We start from the raw sequence: 18,304 nt of genomic DNA, 5'->3' as shown, positions 1-18,304 counted from the left end.
GGAAATTACCATTTGGAAAATGGTCGAAGACACCTTTCTTTACCCCGATATCTCAAAGCCTCATAGATCCTGTGAGAGTAAGATTGTTTTAAAAAAGCAATTCTCTTCACCAGTTGGCATCCATGGAAGAGATAATGTGGTATGTTATTCTGTGACCCTGATCTACGATAACTTGGACCGAAGAATTATCACTGCGTTCCCGACGAAATGAATTTTTAAAGATTTGTTTTAAATTTGCACAGAACTGATTTTCTTAAAAATTCAAAGAATTTTATCAGTCAGTAACTTAGTCTAAGAGCAGATAGAGAGCGTACAGGCCTCTGACATGTCTGAGCTACTTGGGCAAATATTAAACTCCGTCCAGTGCTTTATCAGGTTGACATAACGACATGGAGTAGAAAACAAAAACTGTCATTCGTAGCAACCAGAATCACCTCGTTCTAACGCACTCAGCTAGTTATCAAATAAACAGCAGCATGTAGCGTGACTGGACTGCATGTCAGCCTATGTCGTCGACAAAGTTGAAATGGTAAATTGTTGATAGATCCAGATTATGTCGTCGACAGTTTGCCGAAAGTTTAAAAACTATAACAGCCTTTTTGGCACCACTGGAGAGGGACGAGGCAAATAACTTCGGAATAAGAACATAACGTGAGTAGAATGAAGCGAGAGGGGAGTACACTTCTGTTTCTGGCAACCCAGAGCCACGAGCTTTATCTTGCAAAATTTTGTGATGCCAGGCTATTTAAATAGAGCCTTAATTAATTAGGTTGTTACGTTTTAATTATGGATGTATTGATTTATTTATCACTTATTTCCTTATTCAGTCATTCTGTTTCAATTGTTCATTTATTTATCTTTTTATTTGTTAACTGTCGCAAGTTGCCAGATTGTTAGTGTGTTCACAGGTTGACTGAAATGAGAGTAAACTGAAAGGCCAAAAGGGTCGGTCATTGAAACGAGGTCCAATTTGGGCACAGGGGGCCCAGACAAGCGACGAGTCTGGTTGTTTATTCGAAATATAAAGGAATGTATGGGAGAATATTGAAGAATCTTATTATCGTAAACTTATATCTTGAAATATCTGAGTTAAAGCTCAAAATAAATGTAAACCTACCTCACTTGCTGTGTATTGTCGTTTCTGTGGCTCTAAATGGCGAATTTGAGCGATTTGGTGGGTTTTGCGTCTTATAACGTATAGCAACAGTCGACGCAAAACCCATACATTCCTTTATATTTCAAATAAACAACCAGACTCGTAGCTTGTCTGGGCTCCCTGTGATTTGGGTGGCGGTTTTTGACGATCAATAGAACTCGAAATTTTTTTCTCATATGTGGGTTTTTTAAAGTAATTAGATGTTTCTTTTATTGGTAAACATAGGCCATCTAGAAAGTTTTACAAAACTTAACGTTTAGCCGATATTTTCAATTTGACGAAAGATTGTTTTGAGCGCGGTTTGGATCAATCAGGATTAAACTTTATTTTATAACCAGTCCAAAATGTTTTGATGGAGTTCGAACTTATATTCCCCAGATATTAGTCGGGCGTGATTGCTAACAGAGTTAACCCTTTCCACCCTATCATCAGTATGCATATTCTCCATAATGTTCTCTATACATTTCTTTCAAATGCTGACAAGGAGAACTTGCTTATCAATCAAGAGTTTCTGTAGTTGTTGATCATTTCCATCATTTACAATGAATATATGAAGTTCATATATTTTGAACTGCGGTATTAGATACGTATGATGCACGATCCTCACAGTAGAGAGGGCTATTTATGCAATAGCGAAAATCAGACCTGAAAAAAATCAGGCCTGTACGGGATTCGAACCACTGACCTCTGCGATACTAGTGCAGCGCTCTACCAATTGAGCTAAAAAGCCACTAGGAGCAGGCCGTTAAGTTGATTCGTAATAAACCCGGGATTTTTCCTTGCATTTGGTAGACGGGCTTCAAGAATCTTTGGGCATTGGAGATCGTAAGTATTTTCTCCCCTTTTCTCTACATTTATAGTCGTGCTAAGTACCTTCCGGGAGCGAACGCTGACTTTTCTTTTTCTCTCTTTCGTTCGGTCACCCATCTGGTTCTTGGACCTTTTCGTTGGGGCCGAACTTCAGTCACCCATCCATTTCTCAGCTCTGCTGAACTCGGTGGGTGCGGCCTTTTCGCGGGCTTTTTTCGCGAGCTTTTTCGCGGGCCTTTTCGGGCATTTTCGGGCCCTTTTTCCGATCGTTTTCGGACTAGTAGCAATGGTACTTGTGTGTACAAACACCTGTGTTCTTCATGCCCCGGTGGGGCTGATGATCCATGAAAGAGCCCGGATCCTCTCTATGTTGGAGGTGGTGTTGGACGTAGGCAAGCTCTCGGCCGTCCAGTCTTTGCCTCAAGGGCTTATTCGACTAACGTTTAAGGAATCTGTGGATAAAGACAGATTAGTAGAGCTGGGCAAGTTGACTATCGACGGGCAGGATTGTGATGTCACAAACTCGGATCGTCCGAATACTGTGGTGTATATTCACCATTTTCCTGCTGAGGGAGATGACAACAAGTTAATTGAGGAGTTCAGGCTCTTCGGAAAAATCATCTCTGTTAAACGTTAAATGTATTTGGGGAGACCTAATCTCTCTACTGGCACCCGTATCATAACTATGTCTCTCTTTAAGCCTATCCCTGCCCAGCGTTCACTCGAGGGCTACCCACTCCGTATGTGGTACCGTGGGATCAAGCCGTTTTGCCCAATTTGTAAGAACATGGGCCACAAAGCGGCTGACTGTGCCTTTAATGGAAAATGTATTAAGTGTGGCGAGGCTGGCCATCGGTCCCGCGAATTTCCTAGCCGTCAAACTGTTTGGGCCATTGCGCCCGCTGGTGAGGTAGCCGGCCCCCCGACTGCGGAGTTTCCCCCGCTCTCGGCCCCAACTAGATCTGACGCGCCTTCTGGTGGTGTTGAGGGCGAGGCGGCCCCTGGCCCCTCACAGGCCCCTGACGTGGTTCTTGAAAGTAATGCCATGGATAACGTTCCATGTAACAATCTAGGCCCAAGCGTGGCCAATAATGTAGTTAATAATGTTATTGAAAATGACGTAACAGAAAATAGTGTTGCTGCAAATTCTATAGCTGAAAATAATGTAGCTGTAAAAGATGTAGTTGAAAATAATGTACCTGATAATAATGTAGTTGAAAATAGTGATAGTACGGTTGCAACCGATAGCAATTTATGAAGGTGTAGTCTGATCGTCCGGGTGAGTGTAGTCCTGAGAAGGACTGTTGTCGGTGGCAGTGACTGACGTTTCGACAACCTGTGCGGAAGTCATCATCAGAGTCAAGTGAGTGATTGTTGTCAGTAGAATGTTCTTATTCCAGTTCGTGTGAACCGATCATTTCACACGAACTGGAATAAGAACATTCTACTGACAACAATCACTCACTTGACTCTGATGATGACTTCCGCACAGGTTGTCGAAACGTCAGTCACTGCCACCGACAACAGTCCTTCTCAGGACTACACTCACCCGGACGATCAGACTACACCTTCACATGTTACCCCCGGGTTCAAACCATTTACCGATAGCAATTTAGTTAAAGAAAATACGTTCATCTTTAGTGAATCTAGTGAAACGATTGGCGAATTGCAAGATGTCTGGCCTGGGTTTTATCTTGGTTCGAGACCCCCAGCAGAGTTTCAAGACTTTAAAAAAAATGGCGGCCGTTAACGCATGGCGTGTTCGAAGTTTAGATCAGAGAGCGTTTACGCTTTTGAGGAGGGGAAGATGGATATCGGCCGCAATTTTTTTTAGAAGACATTGTTTTCGTGCAGATGTGGGGTCTACAGCTGAGGTGAGTGGTAGTTTTGTGTTTCATTCGACAAATTAGCTCTAATTTGCCGTAGCTTCCATAATGCTCTGAGGCGTAAATCCAAATAACGAACGTTTCATTCAAGGGAAGCGCATTTTTTCGTTTACTAAATTATGGATTAAAAATATTTTGGTATGTTTCGGAAATTTTCCATTCTCGTCAGTGTAGGATGAGGTGGAAATTGATAAACCGCGGAGTGAAAACTTACCCTTAGGGCCTGATTACATGAGCCGAGCTGGCCCGGTTAGCCGGGCTGATTTCTTTTGTTTTCACGCTTTGGCGAACACCAAAACAAAAGAAATCAGCCCGGCTAACAGGGCCAGCTCGGCTCATGTAATCAGGCCCTTAATTACATGTGCCGGGCTGGCCCGGTTAGCCGGGCTGATTTCTTTTGTTTTGGTGTTCGCCAAAGCGTGAAAACAAAAGAAATCAGCCCGGCTAACCGGGCCAGCTCGGCTCATGTAATCAGGCCCTTAGCGTAAATTTTGTTGTTTACCAAATTTAAATGCCTCGGCTCAACCCGAGTTAGAAATTTAACGGTGATTTACAGTACAACACTTTTGTGGGTAAATGTATTTATATGAGCTTCAACAAAGAGAGTTTATTACTCAATCTACAAGGCATGTAAACGAGAGAGAGCAAAAAGCTATGCGTCAACGGATGTTTTTATATATACTTGTGCAGCGAAATTGAAAGTATACATATCTATATGTTTTAGATTGAATCGATCTCATGAGAGGTGACAAACTAAATTGGGATGTCGTCTTTAACCTTAGTTAACAGTGACTTTGATTTGCCAGTCTGTGTCGAATAACACAAACATTCTCAATCATACTGGGGTATAGTTTACAATGAGGATTAAGTTCCTCCCTTCTATAACCCTTTTTTAATAATAATATGTTACATGTTATTATTTAAAATAAAGTTGTTATATATATATACATGAACATGGTAAATAGGAATCTGACCATTATCTTTTCTTAACTATGATTTTTACTTACATTCTTATACAACTTCCACATTCATCAGGGCATGTTGTGCAACTTACGAAATTAAAGCCATCAAAGTTATGATAGTATTTTAAGTCAAATAAAGTAAATTAAGTAAAAACTGTTTGCTGAGACTTCTTTTCTAATTTCATGTTCACAGTGTATTTTTTAAATCCATAGGGACAAGATAGCTCAACAGCACAGCTATCTTGCAGTCAAACAAAATCTTTGACTTGCTTATGATGAAGGTGAGCAATAAGTAATTAAGTGTTAATTACCAGTAACAAATTTGCTCTTAATCCATAGCTTTCAGCAGTAAAAATCATGGACAACAATCAATTTCAAGCAACTTATTACCTTTTTTAAATGACCTGATAATTTTTTAAGGGAATAAAATAAATTAGGTAAGAATGCTTGATCAAAATACTTTATAAATGTACTGTAATCTTCCAGGATTGTAACAATTTCAGAGCAACTTTTTTCTTGTGAAGAGTACTTGTTACCTCATCTGATAACTCATAGTCATTAGCATTGGGAAGACGGTTATTCTGCATTAAACACGAAGGCGCGCTATAAAAGGGCATTAGCTCCTCCCCCTAATTTTGAATTCACCCAAAAAAATTAAGATGGCGGACAATGAGGAGAACCGCAACGAACACTTAGTATTTGTTATACTCGTCAAAAGCAATAAAACATACCCAGAAACGGTCGAAAAATATCAGTAGAGTTATTTTACTGTGAGTAGTTTTGTTTGGAGTACAATATGTCCTCGTTTCATGTAAAAAAACTTGTGTTATTACAGTCGAATTCGAATAGCCTGCCATTTTGAGACTCCCCTACCCAACAGGCTAACTGTGGGGCTATCTTTGTCGATTGTGAGTCTTCATTTTACCGGTGCAGTGGTAAGCAGCGTTCCAGTGAATTTATGCGCCAATATGCGATATATTTGAGGCCGGATCGAGCAGTTACGCGAAGGAAGTAACCGCATTTCGCTTTGAAGTTGACTTCGAGAATTTCTGTTAGTGTGAGACCTTTTGTTGAGGTTACTTTACGATTCGACTCGGAAAATGGAAAGCTTTCCCCCTCCAGATAAAAAGAAACATACAGAAATCAACAAACAGGCAAATGCACGGCGAGATCCAGCGGAACGAAACCCACATTTCAGTCTCACAATTGAAGTCAAAAAGGATCAGCAAAGTCGTTTGGAAGCTATCAAACAGAGGCTAAGCAACGCTAAATCGGCTCTTGGTATAGATAGAAAGTCTTCTACCACGCAAAATGCTGATTTAATGGAAAGACTCCTCTCGTATTTGGAAATGATTTGTTCATCAACTGTGGAAAGTAGCTCTTCATCCGTCACCAAGATTGATGTACTCGACGGGCCGAGAACTGCTCTCTCTCAATCCGTTCAGCCATCATCTAGTTCTGTTGAAGTGAGTGACCGACGACAAACTAGAAAAAGACAGATCTATGTGGATTCTACATTGGATGATGGATGCTATGTGTGCACGAAGTCATCTTTGCAAGCACTGTGTAAATACTTCATCACAAATCCATTGTGTGAATTTTGTGGTGAAGATTACACATGGGCTTCAGCTACTTTTTCAAGTCAAGGGCACGTTTGTAAGATTGAAGTTCCCTGTGTGTGCAATGACTCAGTTACTTGGCTCAGTTCTGGAGTTTTGGGACACCCTGCAAAGTACTACGCCAATGTCAGGTGAGTATAATATGTACATGACCTACTTTGCAAGTAAGCATTATCGAATACAACTATCACAGCAAAGTTTGTCACATATATCTATAACAAGTTTACAGGTGCAAGTATATCCTCTTGCATTATGTAATTATGGCTTTCCATTCTGTTCTCTTATGTTTTATTTCTATTATTAAATTAGTATTCTCAGGTCAGTGATACAATTGAAAAAAATCTTTGCAGAATGGTTCATGCATTCACATGTACTGGACTTACTGAAACTCAGTATCGTGGTTTTACTGAGGCCGCTGGCATTGGCTGTGTGATGGACAAAACTATAGACACAAGTATGTGGTATATATATGATGATTTACCCCTATGATCTTTTGGTGTATGACTAAATGTAGCCCTTACTGTACCTTGCAGCTTATTGAGCAGTATAATTTTTTTTTGGCAGTATATAAAGACCAGGGATTTGGATATAGGTCTGTAGTTCAGGAATTGTGCAACAAGACCATGGCTGATGCAAGGACAGAAGTTAAAGCTACGCAAGGCTATATTGCAAGTGGGGATATAAGTTGACATGCAACCAGCTACTTGTTTGTTGTGTGTGTTCAGTTTTGTTGAAGCTATTTGCAGTGGGCCAAATTTGAAATAACACCTTGTGCAGTCCTAGGTGATTTTGTATCTTCATTCAAGTTACCTTCACTTTCTTCAATGCCACCTTTCTTCCATTTATTTTTTATTCCAATTACTCTTTCAGTGTATAATAACAGATGCCAGACATGACTCAAGTAGATCAGCCATGCATTCTACAGTGACAGCTATTTCTATGAGGTAAGACGTTCCAACCGAATGCTAAGCCCCATGAATTTGGATAACTCGTGCCTCACTGTTCTGAAAGAATGTGTCTATCAACTTATCACTCGTCTTTGTCATTTTTGCCTCCCTGCAGCAACAAAAAAATTATTTCTGTCTGCAACTGGAGCCGTGCAGATGAAAGAAGTGCTCCCAGTAGAGAAGTACCAATGACAAAACAGCTGGTAACAAACCTCACAGACACTGAAGGTGCTTTTGGCTGTTATGTAGTGGTATTCCTGTATAACTAAAAACCATAACATATCAAACATACCCTTGCTTTTAGCATACAACGTAACAGAGGTGACCCATGACTGTGTCAGATCATTGAAAAATTGGTTTGAGCAAAGAGGCATCAAGAATTCCTTTGACACCTGGCATGGTAAGTATGTATAAAAGTTAATAAGTCAGTGACTGTGGTGCTCTTCAGTTTACTTGGGCAGCACTTGGAATATCGTCATCAGCCTTTCCACTCTAAAAATTCTTCCCTGCCATAGGTACTAAAGGGGTAGCACGCGACATGAAGAAAGTCTGTAGTGGTGCTCAACGTGATGAGGGGAAGACATGGTTCTCTGAATTATCGGATAAAGGTACAGGGATGTATTAGTCTTGAACCTTATGTTTTTGATTTTAGGGCTTTTTTGTGCAGTCTAAATTTTTATTGTGATGTTGTTTAACTAGCCAAAGCCACGAAAACACATTTCTACTGGGCAATGAGGAACAATGATGGGACTGATGTTGGGTTTCAGACCTACCTAATCAACATAGTGAACCATTACCAGGTTTGTAGATGTGCTTCCTTGTAAAAAAATTTATGATTCAACAATCCGATAACATATTTCATATCACCTTCATTGATTTGTATAAATGACTGGCCTTGTTTGAAGTGGCTAGTTAATTTTGGCATTATTGTTACCCTAGGGCAAACATGACCTGTGTAGTAAAGATTCACGATGTCAACAACCAGGCTATCCGTGCATCAAAAAGCCCTTGACCTCACCACAAGCAAAAGAAGCCTACATGAAAGCTATAACAAGGACTACCATCTACAAGAATCTTCGGGTTAGTGAGCGCAACCAAGTGTACTATGCTGTTGGAGTAACAAATTTATAAAACAAGAAATTTACTCAGCAATCGCTTACCGAAAAGCACATTTTGACTCTTTCCTTTCTGTAGTGCCGTGACACCTTTTTCATTGAGACCTTTCATGTGGTGGTCCTTATATATGCCCCAAAGAGAATTAACTTTGGAGACAGTACATATGTGACAAGGGTCAATCTGGCCATTTTGGATTGGGTAAGTAGCTTTGTTACACATGATTGGTAAATTACGTTGTTAATGACAACATTTTATGTAGGGTGTATGCTTTTCAGGTTTATCCAATGATCAATGGATGGGAAAATGGTACTGCATAATAAAAACAAATTATTTCCGTTATAGAATGAAATTGTTGATTGAGAAGTCACATCGATATAATTCTATCAACACTCCTGGCATCCAGACAGAATGGCCCCTACTAGAGTGCTGAGACCAAAGACTTTCACATTCAGACAAGCCATATGGAATGAGGTGTTCAAGAGAAATAAAATAGATGTCAACCCATTGCCAGTTTAATATTCTATAGTGATTATAATAGTAGAGGTATAGGAAATCCAAAGGCTGTTTCTGGAATAACACAAGCTTGGGTAGCCAACCCCTTGGGAGTGCCAGACTTCAGTCTATTTCCTTACCTCTGCTGAAAAATGTAGCACAGAATACCCCCTTACACCCTTCTTGCATGGATTGTTTGCTGACTATGGGAAGAAGATGCAATGGAAAATTTGTGTAGGTAACCAAGATAGCTGTGCTGCTCTTGTAATAATTTATTTGATATGTTACCTGTGTGTTATCTAATAGTCTAAAGGCATGAAACAGAAACAGGACTCTTACTGTTTGTTTATTAAAAAAAAAGTACTAAATCATTCAGGACATGACACATGTCATGTCATGCACTGAGTGCACTTCACACTTTAAAATTTACAAGACATTGACATCGGTGATGGTTGTTTTCCTCACTGATAAATTCATGATCAATTACATAAGTTCATGATTAATTACAACACTTATTATCAAGACTGAATTAATTTGAAATTAGTGTCTCTTTTTCACATTTGCATCTATTGTATTCAAGACAGTACTTGTATTTACATGTATATGATAGTGGCAATGCTTGTAGCTTTTCCATATGCCTTTCCTAGTATGTATTTGGCAGCTTGTAGGTTGTTTGCAGAAGCTCTTTAATTGTAACGATATAAGCGTACTGCTTGTTTGCATTCCTTTTCAGAGATTATGTAGCTTGGGTCTTGGAATGAGTGTATTGATGATCAAAGATGGTTCAAGGCTAAGTATTATTTTAGTTGGTTTTCCATTTTCTGTTGAAATGATTCCTTTTTTCAGTTGATGATGTTCATTCACTTCTCTTGAATGATGACATCATTTTGGATTCATAAGCCTAGTACTTGTTTGTATTCCTTTTAGAGATGATGAAGCTTTGGTCTTAGAATGAGTGTATTGATGATCAAGGATGGTTCAAGGCTAAGTATTATTTTAGTTGGTTTTCCATTTTCTGTTGAAATGATTCCTTTTTTCAGTTGATGATGTTCATTCACTTCTCTTGAATGATGACATCATTTTGGATTCATAAGCCTAGTACTTGTTTGTATTCCTTTCAGAGATGATGTAGCTTTGGTCTTGGAATGAGTGTATTGATGATCAAGGGTGGTTCAAGGCTAAGTATTATTTTAGTTGGTTTTCCATTTTCTGTCGAAATGATTCCTTTTTTCAGTTGATGATGTTCATTCACTTCTCTTGAATGATGACATCATTATGGATTCATATGCTCTGAAATCTTCACGACTCAGTGAAAATTATTGTAAATAGAAACTCCATAATCTTTATGGAGAGGAAATAAAGTGCAACCCAATTCCTTTTTTTTTTCTCCGAGTAGGATAAGAGCGTAAGGTACAAGCAGTGGAAGAAGAACATGGAAAATGCTGATCAGTCCCTCAAGATATTGCATACTGGAGTCTAGAATTGTGTGAAACAATGTAACTTTTATTGTACCTTATACATTGTCATTATATAAATAAATGTATACTATTTTGGAGGGAAGTGGAAGTACTGTAATGCAGGTTTTATGAACGACGGTGGCCACAGTAGGGCACTCCATCAGGATTTGGCCACCGTTTTCGAACATCTTCCACAACACAGACTGACATGACCTCTCGAACATCTCCCACGTAACATTCCAATGCTTCCTTCCAGGCTATGTAAATAGGATCGAGCCGTAAACCGCGGCGGTTGAGAATTGTATAGAAACATCTATAGTCGCCCTTCCGCTTCGTGTGGTTGTTCATTCTGGGCTGGCCAAACGCTCTCAACCGTGCAGGCAGGGTCTCGCTCAATAAAACACATGGGGAAGAACGACAGTACATGCACATGTCACGCGCGACATATGCGTGAACTCCTTCTATGTGATTTGAATTTTTGGTTTCACCGGTCTCATTCTCTTGACTAATGAGCTCGCGCTGCTGCTCGACACATGTTGCCGATGTATTTTCCTTGTCTTCGGAACCTGTGAAACAAAGCAAGATGAGAATGTTGCATGAGAACATGACCTGGTAAAGCGCTGTAGAGGACATCGTTCGAGAACGTTGAAAATGGCGGGTAAAATATGTTTCGGCAAACTAGAAAGGCCGAGATAAGATTTTTTAGCTAGCAGTAAATGGCATACAATTCAGATTTAAAAGTATGAATAAAAAATATGGCCTTGAAATATTTATCCGCTTTGGGAGTTGCCGATCATTGGAAACAGGAGAAATTATGAATATTTATGCTTCATGGTCTGATAGTATTATACAATACCCACTCGGATCGGACTTGAATAGAACAATTATTGGCATAGACATTGCAAATAGTGGAATAATATCAATTTGTAACCGTGTTGTAAATATGATTCGTTCAAGAGCCAACTTACCGGGCGTTGATTTTTTTTTTCGGGGTCTCTACTCGAACGATCTCTCCGTTGTTCACGGTAAGCCAACCGGTTAGCTCCTCGATTAAACTTTCCTCTAATACAATTGTAATCTGTGAAGTACTACTTGGTGTTAGATAAAGATATTTCATTTCTGGGGCAAGTAAAGAGAGGAAAGGCACAGCAATTCTCGTATACCTTACCTTTCGAGTATTCAAATCGCCCGCCATTTTAAATTTGATCCGCGCACGTCAACGGTGAGTGACAAATGAGCCTTGGTCTTCCCAGGGAATACTTCCTTTTATAGCGCGCCTTCGTGTTTAAGAAGGTTGCATCCCACACTTTTAAATCAGATTGTAGTTGCTTAGTGGCCTTCAGGACAAGAACTTGTATTTTTGCCAGGTGGTTTTCATACCTGTTGGCACAATATCTGGATTTGGGGTTGTGGTTTAGGTTGTTGCGTAATTTTTCAAGCTGTATGACTTCAGGTGTTTTGCCTAGTACAACCTCTGCTGCTTTTGCTGTTTTTGAAGTCAGGGGCTGGTTACCTTCATCTGACCTAGAACAAGTCTCACGCTTTGAAAGCTGTGGAAGTTGGTTTTGCACTAGAGGCACTTTGCTATTTTCTTGTGGTTGTTGTTCCTTTCCTTGTTCTTTGTCACTCTGTAAGTGGTCATGTAAGTTTTCCAGTTGTAATTCTTCTCTAAATATAACTGCAGCAACTTCCATGTCATCACTATTGTCTATGTCTTCACAAGATGGTTCTTGAGAAAAAGAAAAAATAAGGGACTAGACTATAATAACTTTTGTTTTATCATGTGAATGAATATGTTGTATGTATTTTGGTTGCTTATTTTCCTTCACATTTTGTGTACATGTGCATTTTTACATGTTTCATTTCACTGAAATTTTGTCATTGATTACTGTAATAACTTGAATGCAAAATACCTTGTGGTTTGGTACTGGGATCAGTTTCTGCTGGCTGACATTCTTCAGCGACGGAGGGGCTGTCATCATTGCCATGTAACTTGTTGTAAACTAGTTGCCCACTCTTACTTCTCAGCTGGTATAGAGGCAGTTCTTCAGGTTTCTCAGAACATTGTTTCCAAGCAGTCTCCAAGCTGGTTTGAATGGCTTTGACTGAACTAGACCTGAAATGAAAGACACGAGGACCCTCTGGGTGATGTGTAGCTTCACTAGGACCATCGTGGAACTCTACTGAACCATCATCTTTCCAGTGCCACCAAACCCCTGGTCCTGGAAGGAGGAAATCACCTATTACCTCCAGCTGAGTCTGCCATAATCTTGCCTTCTTTGTTAACAGGTCTTTGCTTACTGTTGTGTTGGCTCTATCAGGTAACTTCTTTGCCAACTTTGTTATTTCCCGTTCTTGAATGCTGACTGTATTTTCTTCTGCAGTGATATCTTCTCCCAGTATGTGAAGAAATGCATTTGGCACCAAATCTTCTGCATGTTTGCTCCATGTCTTTCTAGTTATGTCTACAATTCTGTCAAAAAATCTTTCAAATAACTCAGCATTGATGGATGAAAGACACACCAGCCTGCAGATGACAGATGCATGATGCACAGCACTGTGATAGTAGATACCATACAATTTACGAATGGTCATTGTCTTGGGTGGGGTTAGTATGGCCCTCATTGCCAGTGCATGTTTGAATGAAAGGTTTGCAAGTCGCAGGATCTGCTTTGGGCATCTGGTGTCTTCTTTGGCATAAAATATTCCCATCATTTCAGCAAGTGTTGTCAGTAAATCCATCACACTGTTGTCTGCTTTTCCAGTTAAGAGAATGGTTACCTGCAGAAGTGCTTGACGATAGTCTGTGCAGCAAAGCTTGTCTTTTTTTAGGGCAATGGAGAGTGTCTCCTTCAATGTCAGAAGTGTGTCCACATCTGTGATGTGATGAGGGAGCTCTTCTAACACATGTGAAATGTGATTTAGACAACAATGAAGTGGTTCAAAGAATAAGACTTCATACTGATTTAGGTTTATTTCTTCTAAACTTAACTGGCTCTCACCATACAACAATGCAGGAACTCTGCATGTACCCCCAAGCAATTCTGTAAGTTTCTCTTGCAGCTGTTGCTTTGTGCCACTTTCATCTTCCCCTCTTGCTTGTAGTTCTCCTCTCAGCTGCTCAACTTTTAGGTTTTTGAAAGGGTAAAGACCACCTTTTTTCCCTTCAGGACCAGTAAGAACAAGGTTTTGTTTTTCTTCCAGTGTCTTGTATTTCCTATGTGACATATACTCAAAGTCAAATGAACTACGCATGTCTCCATCACAGCCAACACAACCCCGATGGCCACCTTTCTGAGTTCCATCTTCAAACTCAACGCTTGGATTATCTCCATTCATGAATCTCATTGTATCCTTAATCTTGACATCTCCAATCTGAACTTCCTCTGATAGATCTATTAGACATTCTCTTCTTGTTGGTATGAATAGTACCTGGTCAGCATCTGAACTGCCACACATTCCTATCATGTAAAGATGAGGCTGTTCTATTTCTGCTTGTACATCAATTTTTTTTGTGTTGGTATTTTTTGCCAGGTATTCTTCATTTGTCAGGTGAATGGCAGGATCGTACATTTCACGCACCAGGAATAGCATGATCCCAGTACTTCCAATTCCAGCATGATCGTGCCATAATAACCAGTGCCGGGTTCTCTCTACCTTTTCCAATTGAGCAAGCAACTTATCAGGCTCTTCACTTGTATTTGCCTCATTAAGGGAGGCAAGTCTTCCTTTTACTTCTTCTTGGCTTAGCTTGCTGTATTCATCATCTGATGTGATTCTCATATATTTTTCATTTCTTTTCAAGCATCTCTCTCTTATTTCAAACAAGGGATACTTTCGTGCTGTCAACTTGCAAGGGCGCTTCTCAATTTTTCCCTCTGGTGTAATGACAAGTTTGATGTATTCAGTTTCCAGTACTGGTATGCCCAGGTTGAACTGCCCTGCAGCTATCTTATCCAGTATTTCTTGTCTGATTTGGCTGTTTGGTCGATGAACAGGCATGGAAATCTCCCCACCATCTTGCTTTTTTATTGCCCTTCGAATTCTCGGTCCTAGACAATGCATATACACATAAAAAATACATTAATAGTTTTCTTTATATTAAGTTTTTGCAAAACCCACATGTTTGTTTGTTTTATTGATTTTTTTGTTTTAATTTTTTATCTTGCTGTTGTTGCTTTTTTAAGCATAAAGGTCAGATTACTGTGTTTTATTTGAGTAAAGTGGGAATACACCTGCGGTACATGTCCTTTGCATTTGTAGGTTGTTCATAATTGATATGCATTTATTGAAAGCCACCTGAAAAAGTTACAGCATGTGATGGCTTTGATATATCACAAATTTTTAAGAGCCGATAAGGCAAAAAGGGACAAGGAGTGGGGCAATGGAGTGTTGAGAGGGTAGTAATAATTTGTTTCTCTTCTAAAGCAAAGAGAGATCTCAGCTCCCAGTGGTGTTCATTCCTCTTCTCCTGGACAATATTTTTGATGTCATTTTTTTTATCACAGAAAATGCTGTTAACATCCAGTAACACTGGAATCTGGTCAAGTGTAGTGGAGAATCAGTATAAGCAGCAAGGTATAAATCCTGGGATAAATGTTGTTCAACATAATTGACTGACTGACCATCAAGTGAATACATGCATGTAAGAGGATTGGCTATGTAAGTGATATATAATTATCAAGAGAAGGCGCTTGTAGCTGGTAAATGTTTTGAGGTGGCTTTATATCTTAATTTCTTGTTTCAACTAGCCATCTCAACAGTAACTGCAAATTACATTATGGATTAGGAAGACTTTAAACTTGATTATGAATCTGAGTTAGAGGTCAGTTTGTTTTTCTTTTAAATGATTTTTATATGTATGGAAGGGTTTACGTGTATACCTTAAGTGTCTGTTAGAGTACAGAGTGACATGGATCTTAATGCACAATATTTAATTTGCTGGTGTTCATAATGACAAACTACTTACTCTTTTTCTGATCAAATGTATCAGTGTTGACTCCCTGGGACTTTAGGTACTCCTTCAAAACTTGCCCAGCATTGGGTGGTGGAACACTTGCCCCTTTTCTTCTTATTTGATACTCCCTGGCCTTCTCAGACCAGTTCACAGTCTTCCAGTCGTTCACATCCAGCATTAGTTGCTCTAGGTTTCCATCCACAGTACTGGGAACGTGTGACCTCTTCTGTCGCTTCGGGGCATTTTTTACCCTCCCTTTGGCTTCATCAATGGTTTCAAAACATTCTGCCATTCTTTGCCTTTTCCTGGCTGCGAAAGATGTTCGTTGAGCCAGGTGAAGGTTGACATCATTTTTTTTCCAGGAATTTTCTACATTTTTTTTAAATTTTCTCTTTTCTTTACGGATTTTTTTTTTTTTTTGCCTCAACAGGTGAAACTTTCTTTGTCAACCCAGCCTCGGGAACCATGGACATTACTTCTCCAAAGGACTTTCCCAGTCGCTCCTTACATACAGAGTCGAATTCCTTGTATATCACTGACCCTACGTTTTTCACTTCTTTTTGTGTTGGTTTGAAGATTTTTTTTCCTGAAAGCTGTTTGGCTCGGCTTTTTACTTCTGTGAATGCCACGCTTCTGCTGGCCACACAACCTGTGCTTTTTTTGAAGAGGCTACTCTCTACTGGTGTTGTTAAGAGACAGCATTTGCATTCTTCTACTTTGTGCAGAGTTTTTTTACCTTGGGCAGTCTTCTGCCAGCTTTCCATAGAATATGCTTTTAGATACTGTTGCTTTTTTTCTGGCGGCGACCACTGTGAAATTTGGCTATCGATGGCCTTATATTTCTTGAGAAAAAGACCTATCGATGAAAATGTACTTTTTTGTAATTGTGCTTCATTTTTCTACCTGTAAGTATTTAGCAACCTTCAAAAGATTAATGGAAAGAAACACTTACTTTTGCTCACATGTAAATGGGGATATCCTTCGAAATGTTCCATGTAGAGCCGATATCTCTCCTCCAATTGCCGGCTTTTGTACCCCTTTGCTGATTCATTTTCGTTTCTTGAAATTTTTTTTCGGGCAAGGGACTTAGTATCCCATAAATAAACACGAGCGAATCCGCAGTCAATCCCCATGTCAATTTACATGTTGTTTCTATTTTCTTTTCCACTCAATTTTTGTACTTTTTTTTCGTTTTTTTGTACGACACGAAATTGGACAGACACCTCCAACTGAGCCGGCGGGAAATCAGTGCAAAGTGCACATGCAAATTATCTCTCCATTAAGATGGAGTGGGAGGGGGGAATTTGAATTTTGAAGAACCTTGTTTTTCACTCTTTTCTTGCTGCCAGGCCAGTTGAAAGCCCAGTTCATTTGTTACCAACAGATTTTTCATAAGACTTAAGGGGCTATAATTTTTAAACCTATGGAGCACTAACACTAGCAGTTATTTCTCCCTTCCACCTCCCTCCTCCTGCGGCTCAATTTTGTTACATGCTGTGGGTTGATTTCGCTGTCGTGTGAACAGACATCTTATATTTATACAGGATAGCCCCTTCAGTGTAGTAAACACTGGTATCAACGGGGGTCCTGTTACCCACCCATCCCACCCCAGGGGAGGACATCCATCACACAGTAATCTCGTGCGTGGGAAATTAACGTCTCCTGCCCCTAACCCTGCAGGAGACGGGACCTCCATTTATTCGTCCCTATCCGAGAAGACTAGAATATCTAACCATTTCTTGATGTTAAAGAAAGGAAGCATATTCTTCTCAGTTAATTTTTAAGACCCTGAGTGTTGGTCCGGCCGGTATTGAACTCTCGACCTCCCGCACAGAAGTCCGGCGCTCTCCCAATTGAGCTAACCAGGCGGCGGTGAAGAGAAACATTAAAGCTGTCGTATCAGTATTTGACTTCATGGGAAACAACAACCCATGCAGTGAGTCCCACAGTACATCTCTTAATTTAATTTAGCATCTTTTATTTCCTTTCGGTCACGGACGTGGAAATTGCGAACAAAGCAACAAACAATTTGAAGTAATATTATTGAAGTATTTTAGAATCCTTACAATTACAGGAGTTGAAAACATTCTACACTAAAACAGTAAATGATGATTCGTTCGTTCGTTTTTTGGCTTGCGAAGCCAGCAGTTTTGCTTTCCCATCAGAGATTGTCCTGTGATCGACCTTCAGACAATTCAGACGACTGTAACCGTATTTAATTTGCTCCTTCTTGGTCAGCGGTTTAATGTGGTTGTCAAGTCTCATTCATGTATTATGTTCGAAAAGAAACAAAATGGCTGCTTCTTTCGTAGTTCGAAAAGGGGTAGTTAGAATGTTATCGCCGGTGCCGAAGTTTCCATTTCAAGCAGTTATTTTTAGCGAAATGGAAGAAGGTGTTGATAAACTCTATCTTCACGTTTGGAATGAAGTGCCGAGTAGAGTTGATAACAATCTAAAGACCAAACAACAACAAACATATGACAGCTCAAATAGGATCTTGCATATATACGAATCTAAAGACCATTAAGTTGAGAAAAATTCCTTCTCAGCTCCTAAAAATATCGAATCTCTTTTTTAAGGAATGAAGGAAACTCATTCCAAACGTAGATGGCTAGAATTTTTTAATGAGTATTTTTCTCATTCATTGATCAGTAACGAGTGTGTGTAAATCTTACCAATTCAGCGCAATCGGCTGTATATTTATGGAGATACGGCTGTTTATTTTCTTAGGCGGCAATTTAATCTCCTGACCCAGGCCTTCAACTGCTTGAGGTAGTGCAAAAAGGGCTAAGGATAAACTGCTGCTGATTGGTCACTTTTGCAAATGTAAATTTTTTGTCTCCCGCATCCTTGACCCTTTGGCTTTTCGGTTGATTTCATTGGCTGATTTTAACCTCTAGTT

General features: G+C 39.7%; 1 protein-coding gene and 2 pseudogenes across 2 annotated transcripts; 1 reads left to right on the top strand and 2 right to left on the bottom strand.

Annotated features, from left to right (window-relative positions):
• The first annotated feature begins 5,899 nt into the window (after positions 1 to 5,899).
• On the top strand, positions 5,900 to 16,371 carry LOC148734642 (uncharacterized; annotated as a pseudogene). The gene is made up of 14 exons (XR_015998987.1): positions 5,900 to 6,564; positions 6,784 to 6,887; positions 6,998 to 7,125; positions 7,304 to 7,377; positions 7,496 to 7,608; positions 7,685 to 7,780; positions 7,896 to 7,988; positions 8,080 to 8,180; positions 8,320 to 8,460; positions 8,575 to 8,694; positions 8,839 to 9,222; positions 9,722 to 10,484; positions 14,954 to 15,107; positions 15,833 to 16,371. The product of XR_015998987.1 is annotated as an uncharacterized LOC148734642 (transcript).
• On the bottom strand, positions 10,471 to 11,669 carry LOC148734644 (uncharacterized; annotated as a pseudogene).
• Positions 11,605 to 15,833, bottom strand: LOC148734643 (uncharacterized). The gene is made up of 3 exons (XM_088754162.1): positions 15,415 to 15,833; positions 12,359 to 14,497; positions 11,605 to 12,174 (listed from the first exon to the last, which is right to left on the bottom strand). Exons 1-3 carry the CDS (start codon positions 15,692 to 15,694, stop codon positions 11,642 to 11,644), a joined length of 2,952 nt encoding a protein of 983 aa, XP_088610288.1. The 5' UTR covers positions 15,695 to 15,833; the 3' UTR covers positions 11,605 to 11,641.
• Positions 16,372 to 18,304: the final 1,933 nt, after the last annotated feature.

The sequence above is a fragment of the Stylophora pistillata genome, chromosome 3, assembly GCF_964205215.1.
Source record: "Stylophora pistillata chromosome 3, jaStyPist1.2, whole genome shotgun sequence".
Classification (NCBI taxonomy): Eukaryota; Metazoa; Cnidaria; class Anthozoa; order Scleractinia; family Pocilloporidae; genus Stylophora; species Stylophora pistillata.
The sequence above is the reverse complement of the archived record's forward strand: the minus strand, read 5'-3'. Positions and strand labels throughout refer to the sequence as shown.

Excerpts from the sequence above, each read along its gene's own strand:
- LOC148734643 (XM_088754162.1), bottom strand. The coding sequence starts at position 15,694 with ATGGCAGAATGTTTTGAAACCATTGATGAAGCCAAAGGGAGGGTAAAA. Across the intron at positions 14,498-15,414 it reads TACATTTGATCAGAAAAAGA|GACCGAGAATTCGAAGGGCA; the intron begins GTAAGTAGTTTG and ends TGCATTGTCTAG. Across the intron at positions 12,175-12,358 it reads TCCCAGTACCAAACCACAAG|AACCATCTTGTGAAGACATA; the intron begins GTATTTTGCATT and ends CTTTTTCTCAAG.